Raw genomic sequence first — 17,320 nt, 5'->3', positions numbered from 1 at the left:
GTCCTAGAAGCTGGGAGAGCTACCGAATTGTAAAACGATATTCAGGTACAAGGAAATCCGTGCACATACTATGTGGGAAGCAGACTTACACAGTTATATTGGTCCTTCACTAGGGGTGTGCGCTAGACTAGCGATGAGTGGACCGTGGATGTTCAGGTTCCGCCCAGTTCAGACGGACGTTAGTTAAAAGTTTCATTTGGTACCCGAACTTTACCCTGGACCCCGAACCATGTATAAGCCAATGGAACCCCAAACGTTTGTCAAGTGAAATGGTTGTAAGGGCTAGAGGCTGCAAAAGGAAGCAAAATGGGGGGATAAGAGCAGGTCAAGTGCCCTGCAAACAACTGTAAAAAGGGGAATAAATTGAAGAAAAAAAAAATGACGTGGGGTCCCCCCTTAAATGATGACCATTGCAAGTAAAGCAGACAGCTGGGGTCTCCAGCCTTCAGCTGTCTGCTCCACCTTGGCTAGTTACTAAATGTTGAGCGAGTAGTTAACTATTCGTACTCGCATATTCGTTACGAGTAGCGGGCACAGTGTAAGTCAATAGGAAATACTGGCTAAGTAGTGAGTAACCCGAAAGCCGTACTTTCCGTGCGAATAGCGAATAGTACGGCTTTCGGGTTACTCGCTACTTAGCGAGTATTTCCCATTGACTTACATTGCGCCCGCTACTTGTAACGAATATGCGAGTAGCGGACAGTACTTGCTAACAGCATAGCGAGTACGAATAATTAACTACTCACTCAACACTACTAGCTATCAGAAACATAGGGCACATAAAAAAAAATGTAAATAATTTTAAAAAACAATGTGAGGTCCCCCCTATTTTTGATAACCATCCAAAGGTAAAGCAGATGGCTGAGGGCTACAGGCCGCCGCTGTCTGCTTTACCTGCACTGGTTATCAAAAATAGGGGGGACCTCACACTTTTTTTTAAAAAAAAACATTGATTCCCTATTAACATTTGTTTGCAAGGCCCTTACCCCCATTTTGCAGCCCCCTAGCCCTTACTATGATCATTTACAGCACCAAAGGTTGGGTCCCCATTGCTGAGCAGCAGAGGAAAAAAAAGCTTGTAAAAAAGCATGAACTGGGCACTGAAACAGCACTGCATCAATGTTTTTGGAAGAGAAAACTAAGTAAGGTAATGAAGTATCTTATAAAATTCCTAGCTTTGCAATGCCTGGAGGATAATTAGGTAAAAAATGTTTAGTTACTCTTACATGTGCTGTTAGTTTAACCACAGAGCAATGTGAAAATACACACGACAAGCAGTGAGTGCTCAGGCCCTCATCAGTTACTGCATCATCTAGTGAATCCTAAACTATCAGACCAATTAATGTCATTTTAGTAAAGCTCCGGAAACAGTTTAGCCATAAACTACTATTGTTCTTTCAGCTTTTTTCTACTTTGACTTCCTGCTGCAACCATTTACAGGTCCTTTGCTTACTCTCCACCCAGGTGAAAAGGGGCTTATAGCCAAAATGTCTGAAAGCCTTATCAGTATTATAATTGTACATTATGACCAATAATTTTAATACGGGTATTGTCATAAATGGTTTCAAATTCCAAAAAGGACTGACAATGGTTTTTATTAAGCTGAAAATGGAAATAATTATCCACATCTTCCAGTACGGGATGTGCTTTCCAATTTCGATAGCAGGGTCAATTTCATTGAACAACTCATAGTTTAGTTTGCGAGTGTGTTTGAAGGGAGTTTCATCATAAGCATAATAGGCTTGTCCACCAAGGCGGTCTGGATGGAGCTGCATCTGCCGTGCTGCAAGAACATGCATCCAAGCGATGTTACCTGGAATGAAAGTAACATTTGTATTAAGTACAATAATTTTATGAAAACAATATTTCTCTATCATCCACTATCAGACCCATGAGTTGGGCAATTTATTATTTATATATCTCACCCTCTCCCCTGCAGCCTGTACTGTAACATTTTGTTTGCCTGCTGCATATGATGTCTCAAGGTAACAATACCTTTATCTAATTATGGCTGTCTAGGGAGGTAGCATGTGTGGGGGTGACTTTGAGACACGCTTCCTGACGAAGCCACACCTGGTGAAACGCGCGTCGAGGCCTCCTGCCCCTGCACCTCACTTGATGTCTGCCTGATGCGTACAAAGTCTCAAGGTAACAATGCCTTTATCTGATTATGACTATTAGGGAAGTAGCACTTGTGGGGGGTGACTGAATAATTTATATAGCTCACCCTCTCCCCTCCAGCCTGTACTATAATATTTGATATTGTACATTGGGACCAGAAGTGTCTATCGCCATTTGGTGGCCTGTTTTTTGGCAAACCTGTGTCTGGCAATTTTTCATCATGTTGCTATCATTGTGTCATTTTGGCCACTATGGTTATTATCAGGGCTGTGGAGTCGGAGTCAGAGCTCATTTTGGTGGAGTCGGAGTCGGTATAAAATGCACCGACTCCTAAAATATATAATAAATTAGGGACAGTAGTGCAATGCAGAATGTGCTGAGTTTTTTAATAAATAATAACATTTAGAAATAATGCTTATATTTAAGTGAAAAATGTATTGTAGTACAATGTGAACATTAGACATTTATTTTTATGATACAATAATCAAGATATTTAGATAGAACATAAAATATATTTATTGGAATACAACTTTAGAACACAAAAAACTAATAAATTGTAAATATGTAATACAATATGTAATATATATATATATATATATACACACACATACACACAAGATATATATGTAATCTACTGTATATTACATAGTGTATTACATATTTACAATTTATTACAGCTTTTTGTGTTCTAAAGTTGTATTCCAATAAATATATTTTATGTTCTATCCAAATATCTTGATTATTGTATCATAAATATTATTAAATGTCTGATGTTCACATACACATGTTCATGTATTAGAATAAATTTTTCACCTAACTATAAGCAATATATGTAGGAGTCAGAGTCGGTGCAAGAGAAATTGAGGAGTCGGAGTCTGAGTCGAAAGTTTGGTTTACCGACTCCACAGCCCTGGTTATTATCAAAAACTTTTGCATTTGATCATTTATTTTTCTGGTCTCTTTTGTTCAGTGGTGCCTCGCATTTATATTTTCGTATTTATCTTGGGCAGTCACTGAGCTTTTTGGTCTTTTTTTTTTTTTTTTCTCCATGAGCTGGGTGGGCCACGTCCAGCATTCCAATTTTAAGAGTATTTGTGTCATCACAATGCAGATACAGTTGAATACAATGGTCAGCTCCAAGCTTCACCATTCAGCTTTGGAATCTGAGACAATTCAGCAGCATTGGTACAATCAAAAGTTGCAGAAACTTTAATTTGGAAAAACTGTGTGATTCAATGATTTTCTATATAATCTTTACTGTTGTACAACCAATGTAGTTGAACACCAAAGTTAATGATTGATGGGTAATTCATTTAAAGGGGTTGTCCCAGATGGCACAAACCCTTTCTAAAGCTCCAGCCTAATTTAGAAAATAAAAAAGTTCCTACGTCCCGATAGGGTTACTAACTTGACTTTTGTCCTATGGATAGCTCATCAAAAAAAAAAAAAAATAAATAAATCACAGACAAAATATTTTTATGGACACTGGAAAACCATAAGAAATTATTAGGGTTATAATGTATCGATGTCTACAGTCAGAATTTTGATTAGAAGACATCAGGTGCATGCACTATGAACTGTAAAATGGTGATCATGATAGTCAAAATGACCTATAAGGTTTTTTCGGCCTCAAAAAAAATTCAGACATCTCAAATTTATTTTTTTTACAGACAGAGGAAAAAAGTGCCCTATTTTTACACTCTTTCCAGGAATTTCTTTAAGATTGGCAATCCTGCCTCCTGAACTGGTGCCGATGCTGTGATTCCTCTACCGTGTCTCACGGTTGTTGCTTATTTTCTGAAGCCTTCTATATTCCAACACTGCTGACTGCAGTCGTCACAACCACCGAAAGAAATAGCAGCGATATCGGAGCAGTGGTACTGATCCAAAAAGTATGTATGTTTGTTTTTTCCCCAATTTTCTGCCACTATCTGGTGCTATAAAGGGTTGTCCAATACACCATATGCACAATATTAGGCAAGTTTTTCGACCATATCATCGCTTTCTGAATACCTTATAGGGCTCATGTGCATGTAATTGCTGAATATTCTGCAGCGATTGGAAAGCACATGTGCGCGTCAAATCGCTGCAGAAACACTGCATAATGGATGCGGTATTTTTGTAGAAAAAAGCCGATTTCATGCGCTCTGGCTGCTGCCCCCACCATAGACAGAGTGGGAGCTGCATCCAGAACACACAAATTAATTGACATGCTCATTTTATGAACGCACGGATTTGGGTCAATTTAGGATCCAAATCGCTGGGTTCAAAAAAGCATCATGCGCACGTGTCATGCACATTCATAGATTGTGCAGGGGACGCAGGACGCACGGATTTACGCTGCAGTGCTATACGCAGCGTAAATGCATGCAATTACGCAACATGCGCATGAGCCCTTAGTCGTACAAACTTTGAATGCTTATTTGTGTGAATTTGATTTGTGTAGAGGAAAGATGTGCTCTAATGTTACAAAAACCCTTTATCAAACTGTGCAGAATTATTATACAGTTTGTTTTCCTTATGTAAAATGGTTCAAAAATATTTTTTTAAAGGAATTTTCAGCACATAATGATTGTTTAAACCAAGAAAAGGTGCTCTGTGAATCATGGCGGGGCCAAACATTTAAGTGCACCTTCACTCCTGCTTTTTCCCCTCTATTTGCCCCCTCACCCTCTTATCGATAGACACCTCTAGCCAGATAACAGAGATAGATGGAAAACAAGCAGGTGGAAGATGCACTTAAATGTTTGACCCCCACCATGATGCACAGAGAGCCTGCATTTGGTTTGAATAGGCCTTCAGTGCTTATAGAGTTCCCTTAAAAGGGGTGGTTCACCCATATTTTTTATTGTCTAGATCGATATTATATTGAGAAACAATGTTTCTCTCAAATACCTTGTGTTGTCAATAGTGCCTGTGAGAGGCGCTATTGCAGACCGCTGCTCCCCGTCCAGTGACGTACCCGTCCAATGCTGCCTCGTCACATCCGTGCAGCCGGCTACATTCTGAGCCCATCTGCTCCCTGCTCCTCCTGCCTCCTCCCTCACAGCACGTCTCTTGCTTGCAGCGTTCTGCGAGGAGGGAGGAGGGAGGGGGGAGCAGGAGACGCGCCGTGCTGTGCTAGGAGGGAGGAGGAGGGGGGAGCAAATGGGCTGTGACAGCAGTGAAACACCGCTCAGAGTCTGGAAGACTGTAGCCGGCTGCACGGATGTGACGTGGCAGCATTGGACGGGTACGTCACTGGATGGGGAGCAGCGGTCTGCAATAGCGCCTCTCACAGGCACTATTGACAACACAAGGTATTTGAGAGAAACATTGTTTCTCAATATAATATCGATCTAGACAATAAAAAATATTGGTGAACCACCCCTTTAATGAACTCTGAAAAGTAAAACATTGTTACAAGTTTTATGGAGCGATGCAACACTCTTGAAATTGCTAAGATATCGGAGTGTGATCGCAGAACCATCAAAAATTGTGCTGCAAAAATATTCAACAGGGTTGCAAAAAATATATTGAAAAAAAAGATTGATTGCGCTCGGTGGGAGAAAGAATAATAATCTTGTAGTTATAACTTGTAGATGTGAGAATAAAAGATTCACAGTAACTGCCAAATATTTGAGGAGAATCAATTGTGAATCGACCAGAAACCCATTATCCTCCAGTGCCGTCAAATTCCAGAACTGCAACCTCCATGGAGGCCCAGAAGTACAAGGTGTTCAGTGCTCAGAGACACGGCCGAGGTAAGGAAGGAAGAAACCGACCACCACTGAATAAGATGCAGAAATTAAAACATCAAGACTGTTCAGATATTTCTTAGCTGAAATTTTTTTAAAGGTTTATTGGACAGATGAGCTGAGTGTGATTCTTGATGGACCAAATGGATGGGCCATGGCTGGATCCGTAATGGACACTGATCTCCACATCTATTCAGTAAGGTGTAGAGGAGTTACTGCTGTTGGTTGGATCTTTTTAGGTTGAAGAAAGATACAAAATCACTTCCCAAACCTACTGCCAGTTTTTTAGAAGACTTTCTTCAAGCAGTAGTACAGAAAAAAAAAAATCTGCATCTTTCAGGGAAATTATCCTACAAAAAAAGATTGTACATATAGAGCCATGATGAAATAAAAAGGTTTTAAAGCTTTATAGTAAACTACAAAAATATATATATAAATAGATAGATAAAAAGGTGATGGTTAAGAAGAAGGCGGTATGCTGAAACACTTGTCCGGGACCTGGCATCACAATCTGTATGAGGTAATGACACATTGTGCTACTTCTGTATTTTGCTGCTTCACTCATGCACCTTTGTGAGTGTAATACTTTATGACACGCAGTATATGTTTACCGTATTTTTTGTTTTATAAGACGCACCGGATTGTAAGATGCACCCCAAATTCAGAGCAAAAAAAATGAAGGAAAAAAAATGGGGTCTGTCTTGTAATTCGGTGGTGTCTTACCGGAGGGGGGCAGTAGCGGTGGTGTCACAGGAGGCAGAGGTGGTAGGTGTCCCAGAAACTGTAGGCTGTGCTGGAGCCGCGGCAGAGGCTTGGGCTGCCATGCTGGGGCCACTTCTGTGGCGGTATCTGTGCGTGGTGAGGGTTTTAAAGATATGGCGCCTAAAGTCAGTGCAGATTGAGCTCTGGGCTCAATGGCAAGCTGAGATCTCATCTGCGCAAGTGCTACCTCCGGGAGCCATTTTACAGAAGGCCGCTGGAGGGAGATCAATGGGCCGGAGGCGGCACCTGTGCAGATGAGAGCTTGAGCCGAGAGCTCCATCTACGCACATGCCGACTCTGGGCGGCATTATTTGAAGTCACGGCTAGACCCGTAGCGCCAGTTCGGCCGCTGGATACCCCGCGCAGCCGCCCCAGCAGCAGCTGCCGGAGACCCTGCACAGCGGCTGCAGACACCACACAGTCGCCACAGCATTCCCCAGGCCTCTTGCGACCCCTCTCCACCACCCCAGTTAGCTGCATTCAGATAAGATGCACCCCTCACTTTCCTCCCAAATGTTTAGGAGGAAAAGTGCGTCTTATGTTCTGAAAAATACGGTACTGTATTTACTTTTTCTGTGTCATAGCCATATAAATTGTACAGTACGCTTTTTCTGGATACATAGTCCGGCAGCTTCCCACTGCATATTATATGCTATATGTACACACAGCACTTTTATTTACACCATATTTATATGAACTGGTAATCATATTCAGCCATTCAATCTTTATTGCGGTCACATACGGTCTTACTGTACCTTACTATATTCTCTTTGCCCACTGAAGTAATTCTACACTTCCCTCCTGCTCAATACTTGAATGTGTTGTGTTGTCACTTTCTGGTTTCCCACTTTAACCATCACCTTTTTATCTATAGATATATGTATATTTGGAGTTTATAATAAAGCTTTACCTTTTTATTTCATCATGGTTCTCCATGTACAATTTTTTCTATAGGATAATGGTCTTTCCTGTAATGACTCCATATATTGGCTCCGTGATTTTATTGCGGCTCAGAGATACGATTTTAAGTACTTGTCTAAGTGTTTTTGCCTGCCCTCTCTGCTTCCATCTTTCCAGAAAATCCTGATTTTCATGCAGGACAATGGTCCATCACAGGCACAGGAATCAAAGTCTCCATTGCTTGGCTGCCAATAAAGGCCTTAAAAATAAAATAATGACCCGGCCCCTTCCTAATTTAATGTAAAACCTATTGCAATACATTATACCAACAATCAGAGTAATAAGTTAATGTCTCATATATTAGGAACTAATAAAAATAAAAAATCAGAAAAGAATAATAATAATAATAAAAAAAAAAACACATGAAAAAAAATATATTGTATAATTTGTGTAAAAAACAGTACCTTTAATAAAAAAAATCTTAGCTCTATGATAAGACAGTTGTTGCTAACAAAAAAGTTAAATAAAAAACAATCTAAAAAAGTACTATATAAATAAAAATGGAATCGCTGAAAATGTCATCTTGTCCCACAAAACAAGCAGCCATACAGCTGTCAGCGGAAAAATAAATCTATAGCTCTCAGAATACAGCAATGCAAAAACTATTTTTTTTTCTTCAAAATGGTTTTAAATAGTGAAAAAGCAGAAAAGCATAAAAAAAATCTAAATCTAGTATCACTAACTGTACTGACCAGAAGACTAGAGCTGTCTTACGCTACTTTCACACATCAGTTTTTTGCCATCAGGTACAATCCGGCAAAAACTTGAAAAAAATGGATCCGATGTCTTTTGCCGCCGGATCCGTTTTTCCCCCATAGACTTCTATTAGCGCCGGATGGCCTTGCGTTCCATCCAGCTTTTGCAGGATCCAGCAAGATTTGCTTGTCCCGTAGTCGGATGGAACGCTGAGGAGAGCGTTTTTTGTCTCCGTCGAAAAACCGTATCGCGCCAGATCGCAGATCCGGCGCAGTACGGCGTGTTTTATAATGGAAGGCTATGGACGCTGGATCCGGTATAATGCGTCAAAAAACTGATACGGCTGTCGGATACAGTTTTTTGAACTGAGCATGTGCAGTATCACAACGGATCCATCAAAAAACTGAAGGAACTGATGGAAAAAAAACTGATGCAACTGATCAGTTTTTTCGCCGGATCCGTCACATCTGTTTTTTCGCCGGATCGTACCTGATGCCAAAAAACTGATGTGTGAAAGCAGCCTTATCACTTTTAAAACATAGTGAATGGCGTAAAACAAAACAAATAAAATTGCTGAATTATTGTTTAACTTCTCAGCTTTGCACTCTACCTCAGATGTCGTTCCCAATTACATGGAGTGTATTGGTGCACTCAGGAAAAATTACACAAACTGTGTGATCCACTTATTATCCTTTATCATTTCAAAACTTGGGGCTAAAACATGTTAGTGGGAAAAAAAAAAATATATCTATATATCTTTCTTCACTGCCCTGTGGTATAAATTATGTGAGACACCTATAGTGTCATTATGCTCCCTGCACCCCTAGATTAATTGAGGGGTATACTTTGTAAAATAGGGGTCTGCTTTTTTAGAACCTCATGGACTTTGCCAATGTGACATGGCATACGCTATTACAGACAATTTTGAGTTCCAAAATTCAAATAGTTCTCCTTCTCTTCATAGCCCTGCTGTAAAGTAGACATATGGGAAATTGTGTTTATTAACTATTTTGTGTTACATACCTCTCTGGTTTAAAGGGAATAAAAATTCAAACTGGAAAAAATAGCAAACATTTTTTCACCAAATTTCCACTACTTTCACAAATAAATGCAAAAAATAGTCCTTTTATTGCCTAAATCTGTGTATATGTTGCATAACCTTATTATACTGGTACATAGAGATACATTGTAAATAGCAGTGCATTTCTATGTCCCTGTATTCTAGAGGGAGAATAAAATATATTTTTCCTAGAAAATTACTAAAAAAAAATAATAAAATTAAAAAACAATGACATTTTAATTCGCTGTTTTATACATAAACAAACATCCCATATCATAAAATAACATGGACATATTTGGTGTCCCTGTAATCATAACCCACACAACACAGTGATCCGATTATTTATTGTGATTAGAAAATGGCGTAAAAACAGGACATGATTGATTATTTTTCTCTTTTAAACCCATAAAAAAAAACAAAAAAAAAACAAAAAAAAAAAGTAGTAAAAATGTAATGCTAAGGCTGTGCTGAGTCTTTTCTACCAATTTTTGTCACATTTTCTGCAGGTCCACACAGCGCAATAACAATCTGATCATTACCGTATTTTCCAGCGTATAAGACGACCCCCAACTTTTCCAGTTAAAATATAGAGTTTGGGATATATCGTATATACTCGAGTGTAAGCGGACCTGAGTAATGTGCCCATTGTTAGACGCATTAGGACAGAGATTTTATGAAATCACATCTGCTTTGTTTGGACATTTACGTCGTAGCAAAGCATAAAAAGCTATACAAGTCTGGTATTGCTGTAATCTTACTGACCCAAAGAATAATTTGGTCTTATCACTTTTACTGCATGGTGAACCACGCAAAAATAAAAATAACTGAATATTGGTTTTTATTCATTCTGCTGTTTGGGCACCTTACAGACCCTGCAATTGCGACACTGTGCCCTCAATCTATTTCAGCCAAATTTGTATTAAAAAAAATAAAATATTGTTCCTTCCCTTCCGAGCCTGGCCGTATGTGTCAGAGGTTTTTGACCATATGTGGGGTATCAGTGCAGCCCAGAGAAAGGGGCTCCATTTCTTCGTTCTATCCTGTAATTCACTTTTTTTTTTTCTCTCTCTCTCGTTCCGTTTGAGATAAAAATGCTAACTCTGTTGTTTTCCACCAGGTGGCGCTATAGGTGGTTTCATTGCGTGGCGCATGGCTACTTTACTATACCTAGACACCACTTCTATGCCTATAGCTGCCACTGTTCTCACGTTAATGGCAGTGGACAGGATATGGGTGGACACACGGTCTACTGTAAACCGTGGCTGTAAACACGCCCCCAGAACTTTGATTGACAGATGGCTCGGCAGCACGTCTCTGCAGAGCGAGCCATGAATCATTTGCTGAGTGTGCTGACAACATGTACTGACAGCTGCCACTCATATGCTGGCAGCTCCTGGGAGGAAATAAATAACAATAGTTTTCTCTAAGTAGCCACACTTCCAGGGAGATGCCTGGGCTGCATTGTTACGTTATTTATCTGCAGATTAACCACATGTCTGCTGGTAAATAGCATTTTCCAGGGTTACAGGTTGCCTATAATACTTTGTTTCAGTAGTTGACCAAGAGATAAAGAATTTTGGTGAAAGCCGCACATTCCTATTTTGTGGCTAACATTGCCATCATGTGGACAGACTAGGACTTGGCAGACAATTTCACAGACCAGTTATTTTTCCCATTTCAGCACGGAGATGGCTAATGTTTCTATAGCCAGGTACCAGCACAATAAGTCTAAATACTGGAAATTTATTTGACTTGTTGACCCTTACTGACCCTATAGATGAACTTTGTTATATAATTACTGTATTAAGAACAAGATCAAAATACATCAGGGGCCGTTTATCAAAGAGTTTTCACCAGAAGATTGGTGTAAAACCGGTCCTGAAAGTAGCAACTTTCTGACGTAATGTACAGAAACTTTGCGACTGAGTTTCAACATTAGTTTCAAGCAGCTCCGCCAAAATGGACAAAGCTGCAGAGAAGACAAGGAATGGTGTTTGGCTATGGACCCCAGCGCTGCAAAGCAACAGTGGCTAACCACTGAGCCACCGAACTGCTAGTTTAAATGGGTGGTCTGAAACACAAATTAATTTTTCATCCTAAATGCCCATCTGTTTATCCAATCTATTTTCTAATATACTAAAATTGTAATAATCCCTATGGCTTTATTTTTTTACTACTTCATTTTCTGATGACACTTCATTTGGGAATCCTAGTGTATGCTGCGAAACTCAAACAAAGCATCATCAGGGGGCAGTGGCTATGGTCACTGCCACAACCTCTGCCCCCTTATTGAAGTGAAGTGTCAACATTGATGCCAGTTTCCTGCTGTACAGAGCATGCGTCAGTTGACATTTCCGATGGATGCACAGTAGATTCTGGTAAGTGTATGCTCAGTAGTGACAGTGCACTCTGTCGTCTTTGTGCCGGCTCTGAGAAGTAACGAGCCGGCAAAAGAGCGCAAGGTCACATGCACATTGTAAGAATACCCAGCATGCAGAGACCAGCGCTTCCCCAACAGCTGGGTTCTGCGTGGTGAGTATTCTTACAATGTGCACCGACAGTGCGCTCTGTTGCTGGCTTGGTACTTCTGATCAGAGGTGACACAGAGCGCACTGCCACTACTGAGGCTACAGTGAAAAGAATTGACTGAGCGTTGACCGGAAATGGCAATCAACACATTCTAAGTAAAACAGGGTCTTGCTCAGCATAGGTGTCACAGATGACGCTTTGTTTCAGGGAGGGGGCAGTGACTGAAGCAGGGACGCTTCGTTTTAGTATCTCAACTTGCACTGGGATTCTGAAATGAAGCATCATTAGAAAATAAAAAATAAGAATTATTCTTACCGATAATTCGCTTTCTAGGACCTTCCACGACAGCATAGGAGGTTGTCTCTCCACGCCCTAATTGGGACAGGAAGTTCAAGAGGTTTAAAAGGACCCTCCCACCTCCCATAGCCAGTGTCTTACAAAGAATCCATAGCATATGAGAAGTACTACACATTCAGGAATACATGAATACATAGGGGAGGGAATTACCTGCTGTCGTGGAAGGTCCTAGAAAGCGAATTATCGGTAAGAATAATTCTTATTTCTCTAGTCCCTTCCACGACAGCATAGGAGGAATACCAAAGAATTGATACCTAGGGGGGGACCACAGCCTGCAGGACTTTCCTGCCAAAGGCCAAATCCCTGTTGGAATCCAGATCCAGACGATAATGCTTCGTGAAGGTATGGAGCGAAGACCACGTAGCCGCCTTGCAGATCTGCTCAGGGGAGGCCCCTGCCCGTTCGGCCCAGGAGGCAGAGGTAGCCCTGGTGGAGTGCGCCGTGAATCCAGTAGGCGGAGAGAGATGCTGAGCGAGGTATGCATCTCTAATTGCTCGCACAATCCAGTTGGCGACTGTACTCTTAGCCACCTTCTTGCCCTTATTGCGGCCAAAGGGCTGGATGAACAGGTTAGAATCAAGGCGCCAAGAAGCAGTAACCTCTAGGTAGTGCAACACTATCCGACGGACATCCAAAGAATGAAACACTTCCTCACCCGGAGTCCGAGGATTCTGACAGAATGAAGGCAGGACGATGGACTGCGAACGGTGAAAATCCGAAACCACCTTGGGAAGGAAGGAAGGGTCCAGCTGAAAAACAATGCTGTCATCTCTGATGGTCAGATAAGGTTCCCTAACAGACAAAGCCTGAAGTTCGCCGACTCTGCGAGCAGATGTAATAGCCACAAGAAAAGCAGTCTTGTGAGAAAGGGAACGAATGTTACAAGAGCACAGAGGTTCAAACGGAGATTGAGATAGTCCTGTAAGGACCACATTGAGATCCCAGCGAGGCGTCAGGACCCTCCGACGTGGACAGAGTCTACCAGCGGACACAAAGAACCGACGGATCCAACGATGATCTGCCAGAGCCGTGTCAAAGACTGCACTGAGTGCTGACACCTGAACTTTCAGGGAGCTGGGCCTAAGACCTAAGTCTAAACCACTTTGGAGAAAGTCCAGAATCTGCGCAATATTAGGCCGAAAAGGGTCAGGAGGCCGAGAACCACACCAGGAGGAAAATCTCTTCCAGATTTTGTTGTATATACTATTAGTCACAGGTTTACGGTTCTTCTGCAGCGTAGCCACAACTTTGTCAGAAAGCCCTTGAGCCTTCAGTGCCCGGGCCTCAGAAGCCAGGCAGCCAAGTTGAGTTTCTGAGGAGCCGGATGGAAAATCGGACCCTGTGACAGTAAGCTGGGGTCCGAACCTAAGAGGACTGGGCCGTCGATTCCTAGCGTCATGACCAAGCTGTACCAACTCCTCCGGGGCCACAGAGGGGCTACCAGTATAGTTGGGACCCCCTCGTCTCTGATCTTCCTCAGGGCCCGTGCGAGAAGAGGAAGAGGGGGGAACGCGTAAGCGAGGCGAAAGGACCAACTGTGGCAGAAAGCGTCTACCCCTAAAGCCTCGTCCCTTGGGTTCAGGGAGAAATATGTTGCGACCTTGCGATTCTCTGCTGAGGCAAAGAGGTCCACCTCTGGTGCACCCCACCTTGCCACTAGAGAGCAGAACACTGCCTGATCCAGGCTCCATTCCCCTGGATGAACATCCCGACGACTCAGGAAATCCGCCTGAAGATTGAGGGAGCCCTTCAGATGGACCGCAGAAAGGGAGAGCAGAGATTGTTCTGCCCATTGAAAGATTCGGGAGGATACCGACTTCAGGGCGCCGGAGCGTGTACTGCCCTGATGGCGGAGATGTGCCACTGTTGTGACATTGTCTGAATATACCAGGACGTGAGAGTCCCGGACGAGGTCCTGAGCCGCAAGGAGGGCTTCCCTGACTGCCCTGAGCTCCCGGTAGTTGGAGCATTGGGAGCTGACGTAAGGACTCCAGACCCCTTGAAATGGGGAATTTGCCACCATTGCCCCCCATCCACGTAGGCTGGCATCTGTGGTCAGTGTAACCAGGGGTTTCTGAGTCCAGGCAACCCCCACCTGCAGGTTGGCGGGACTCAGCCACCAGAGAAGGGATGAGGAGACGGACTCCGAGAGGCGAAACCTTCTGTTTAGGGATGACGGGAGTCTGTCCCAGTGTGTCAGGATATGATCCTGGAGACACCGAGAATGGGCCTGAGCCCACCTGACCGAGGGGATGCAGGATGTCATGGAACCCAGGGCCGACATAGCCGCTCGAAGCGTTGGGCGAGCCTGCCTGCGGAGCTTCGAGATTTTGGATAACAGAGCTATCCTGTGGCCCTCTGGGAGAAAAGATGCCTGTCTGTCGGAGTCCAGCAGCACTCCGAGAAACTGCCGTGTGGAGGAGGGGGTTAACTGTGATTTTTTGAGATTGGGAATCCATCCCAGAGACCGAAGGATTCCCAAAGACCTCTCCACATGGCTCCGGAGGGTTGGAGCAGACGGAGCCATGAGAAGAAAGTCGTCCAGATACGGAACTAGACAGATACCCTGCAATCTTATAAAGGCGACCACCTCTGCCATGATCTTGGAGAAGATCCTTGGAGCTGAGGAGATCCCGAAGGGAAGTACATTGAATTGGAAATGAAGTACTTCTTCCCCGTGAAGCACCGCAAACCTGAGGTATTGTCTGTGTCCCGGATGGACGGGTACATGGAAGTAGGCATCTTTCAGATCGATAGAGGCCATCTGGTGGTGTAGACCTATCAGGGGAATAGCTGATCTCACCGACTCCATCTTGAACCGCCGGTACCTGACCTGACGGTTTAGACTTTTTAAATTGATAATTATACGGACGTCGCCGGATGGCTTCTTGACCAGGAAGAGACGGGAGTAGTGTCCTATCCCTTCTTCCCGACTCGGGACTGGGGAAACGACCCCCGAGTGCACTAACTCTAAAATCTTTGTGTACAACAGAGTCTGTGAACCCGGCGATGCCAGCGCAGTGACTCGGAGACCCGGAAGAGGGGGGGAAAGGAATTCTATGAGAAGACCATCCGAGATGATCTTCAGAACCCATTGGCAAGAGGTTATGGACTGCCACTGGGTAAGAAACGCTGAGAGTCTTCCCCCCACCCGGGCCGAGTCACTGCTTGTCCTGCTGAGGACGTTGCTGATGTGGAGGGATGAGGATGTTTCTCCCTCTACCTTTGGGATAGCTCCACCTGCCTGCCTTCCCTTTCCCTCTGGGCTGGGAGGCCTGAGGCATCGAGGGACGAAAGGACCGCTTCCTGGTAGGTCTAGGATCGGGCAAGGCCTTACGATCAGTCGCCTTGTCCAGGATATCATCCAGGGCAGGTCCAAACACCAAATCCCCTTTAAAAGGAAGGGAACAAAGCCTCATTTTAGAGGTGGAGTCTCCACTCCAGGCCTTAAGCCAGAGGGCACGTCGGGCAGAGTTAGAAAGCACCGAGGTCCTGGCTGCCAGGCGGACAGATTCCACCGAGGTATCTGCCAGAAAACAGGTAGCCTTCCTAAGCAAGGGAAGGGATTCCAGTAATTCCTCCCTAGGGGTCCTTCCATTCCTGAGAAACAATATCCAATATATTGGCATGAACTGGGAATCCCAACTGTTTGACTGACTTCAGGCCAGCAAACATTTCGTCCTGGATTGAAGGAAGAGACTGCACTTCCTCTAAACCCATAGTGCTCCGAACTGCCTCAATAAGATCCCCCAACTCTTCTGAGTGAAAAAGAAAGGACTGGTCAGACCCCCCAGATGGAAATCCTTCATCAGGACCCTCAGAGGTGGAATCAGCGTCCTCCTGATCAGAAGGGGTCGACTGGAGTCTCCTCTTTTTTGGAGGAGAGGGTCCAGTAGCAGGGCCAGGAGCAGGGCCAGGAGCAGGGCCAGGAACAGGGCCAGGCACAGGGCCAGGCACAGGGCCAGGAACAGGGCCAGGAACAGGGCCAGGCACAGGGAGAGAAGCCAGTGAGGCCCTAATCTCCTGTTTCATCATGGACCGCAACTCATCTATCAGAGATGGTTGTTCGGCCCTAATAACCTGGTCCGTACATTGCTGGCAAAGCTTTTTATCCCATACTGCAGGGAGCTTCTTTATACAGATGGGACATTTTTTAATTTTGTCCACTCTGTCAGGTCTATCAGGCTTATCGGACTTGTCAGTTTTTTCTGACTTCTCAGGCTTCTCTGATTTCTCATTTCTGTCAGTTTTCTTGGTGGCCTTGTCCTCCTAGAAAACACAGAGCAGAGAGCCATAATCACTGATGAGACCTATGTCCGAGGGACCAGACCCCTCCATACTCACAGTAGCAGGGGGCACACTGGGTTCTGCAGAGGCAGCTGCAGCGGAAGACATGACAGGGAGCACGGTCTTACCATGATCTGATGTCTTCGTGGCAGCCCTTATGGACAAGGGCCTGCCTCCCCAGTGACGGTGCACGTTTCCCCGCCTCCCGCATCCGGTCCTGGGCAGGTCGAGTCGCAGTCGGCGTGCCTCCACGCTGCCTCCGCAAACCGGAAGCGCTCGACCGGAAGTCCGCAAGACCAGAAGTCCCGCCTCCGGGAGCACTTCCGGATCGCTCCGGCAGCGTGCATGCGGGAGGCGGCCGGCGGCTCAGGGAGGACGCCGGCCGGGGAGCTCAACAGCCTGCATCACCCCTCAGGAGGATCCGGAAGGCTGGAGCAGCGGTCCCCCACAGCGTGAGGGAACAGCAAGGGAGGAGCGGTGAAGGCCCGACCGATGCCGTCCGGCTGAAGGTAATAGGGGGGAAAAAAAAAAAAATATACTGCAGTTCGCCGGCCACCACAGCATAGGAGAAAAAACAAAACCTCTCCATGCCCCATGGGGACAGGAAAGACACTGGCTATGGGAGGTGGGAGGGTCCTTTTAAACCTCTTGAACTTCCTGTCCCAATTAGGGCGTGGAGAGACAACCTCCTATGCTGTCGTGGAAGGGACTAGAGAAATAATAATAATATATTAGCCGAGTGAGTAGACATGAGCAGACCTGTGGAAGTTCGGGTTCTGCAGGTTCAGACAAACTTTAGATAACTTGACCT

The 17,320-nt window shown here is 44.2% G+C and overlaps 1 protein-coding gene across 1 annotated transcript in view; it reads right to left on the bottom strand.

Moving 5' to 3' along the window:
• Window positions 1-670: 670 nt before the first annotated feature.
• Window positions 671-17,320, bottom strand: part of LOC142284916 (3 beta-hydroxysteroid dehydrogenase type 7-like) — a 91,500-nt gene continuing 74,850 nt past the window's right edge. Inside the window, exon 8 of the mRNA XM_075333241.1 lies at window positions 671-1,813. Within this exon, the coding sequence (XP_075189356.1) occupies window positions 1,398-1,813 (416 nt within the window). The 3' untranslated portion in view covers window positions 671-1,397. The remainder of the gene's footprint in view (window positions 1,814-17,320) is intronic.

The sequence above is a fragment of the Anomaloglossus baeobatrachus genome, chromosome 2 (genome assembly GCF_048569485.1).
Source record: "Anomaloglossus baeobatrachus isolate aAnoBae1 chromosome 2, aAnoBae1.hap1, whole genome shotgun sequence".
Lineage (NCBI taxonomy): Eukaryota > Metazoa > Chordata > Amphibia > Anura > Aromobatidae > Anomaloglossus > Anomaloglossus baeobatrachus.
The sequence above is the reverse complement of the archived record's forward strand: the minus strand, read 5'-3'. Positions and strand labels throughout refer to the sequence as shown.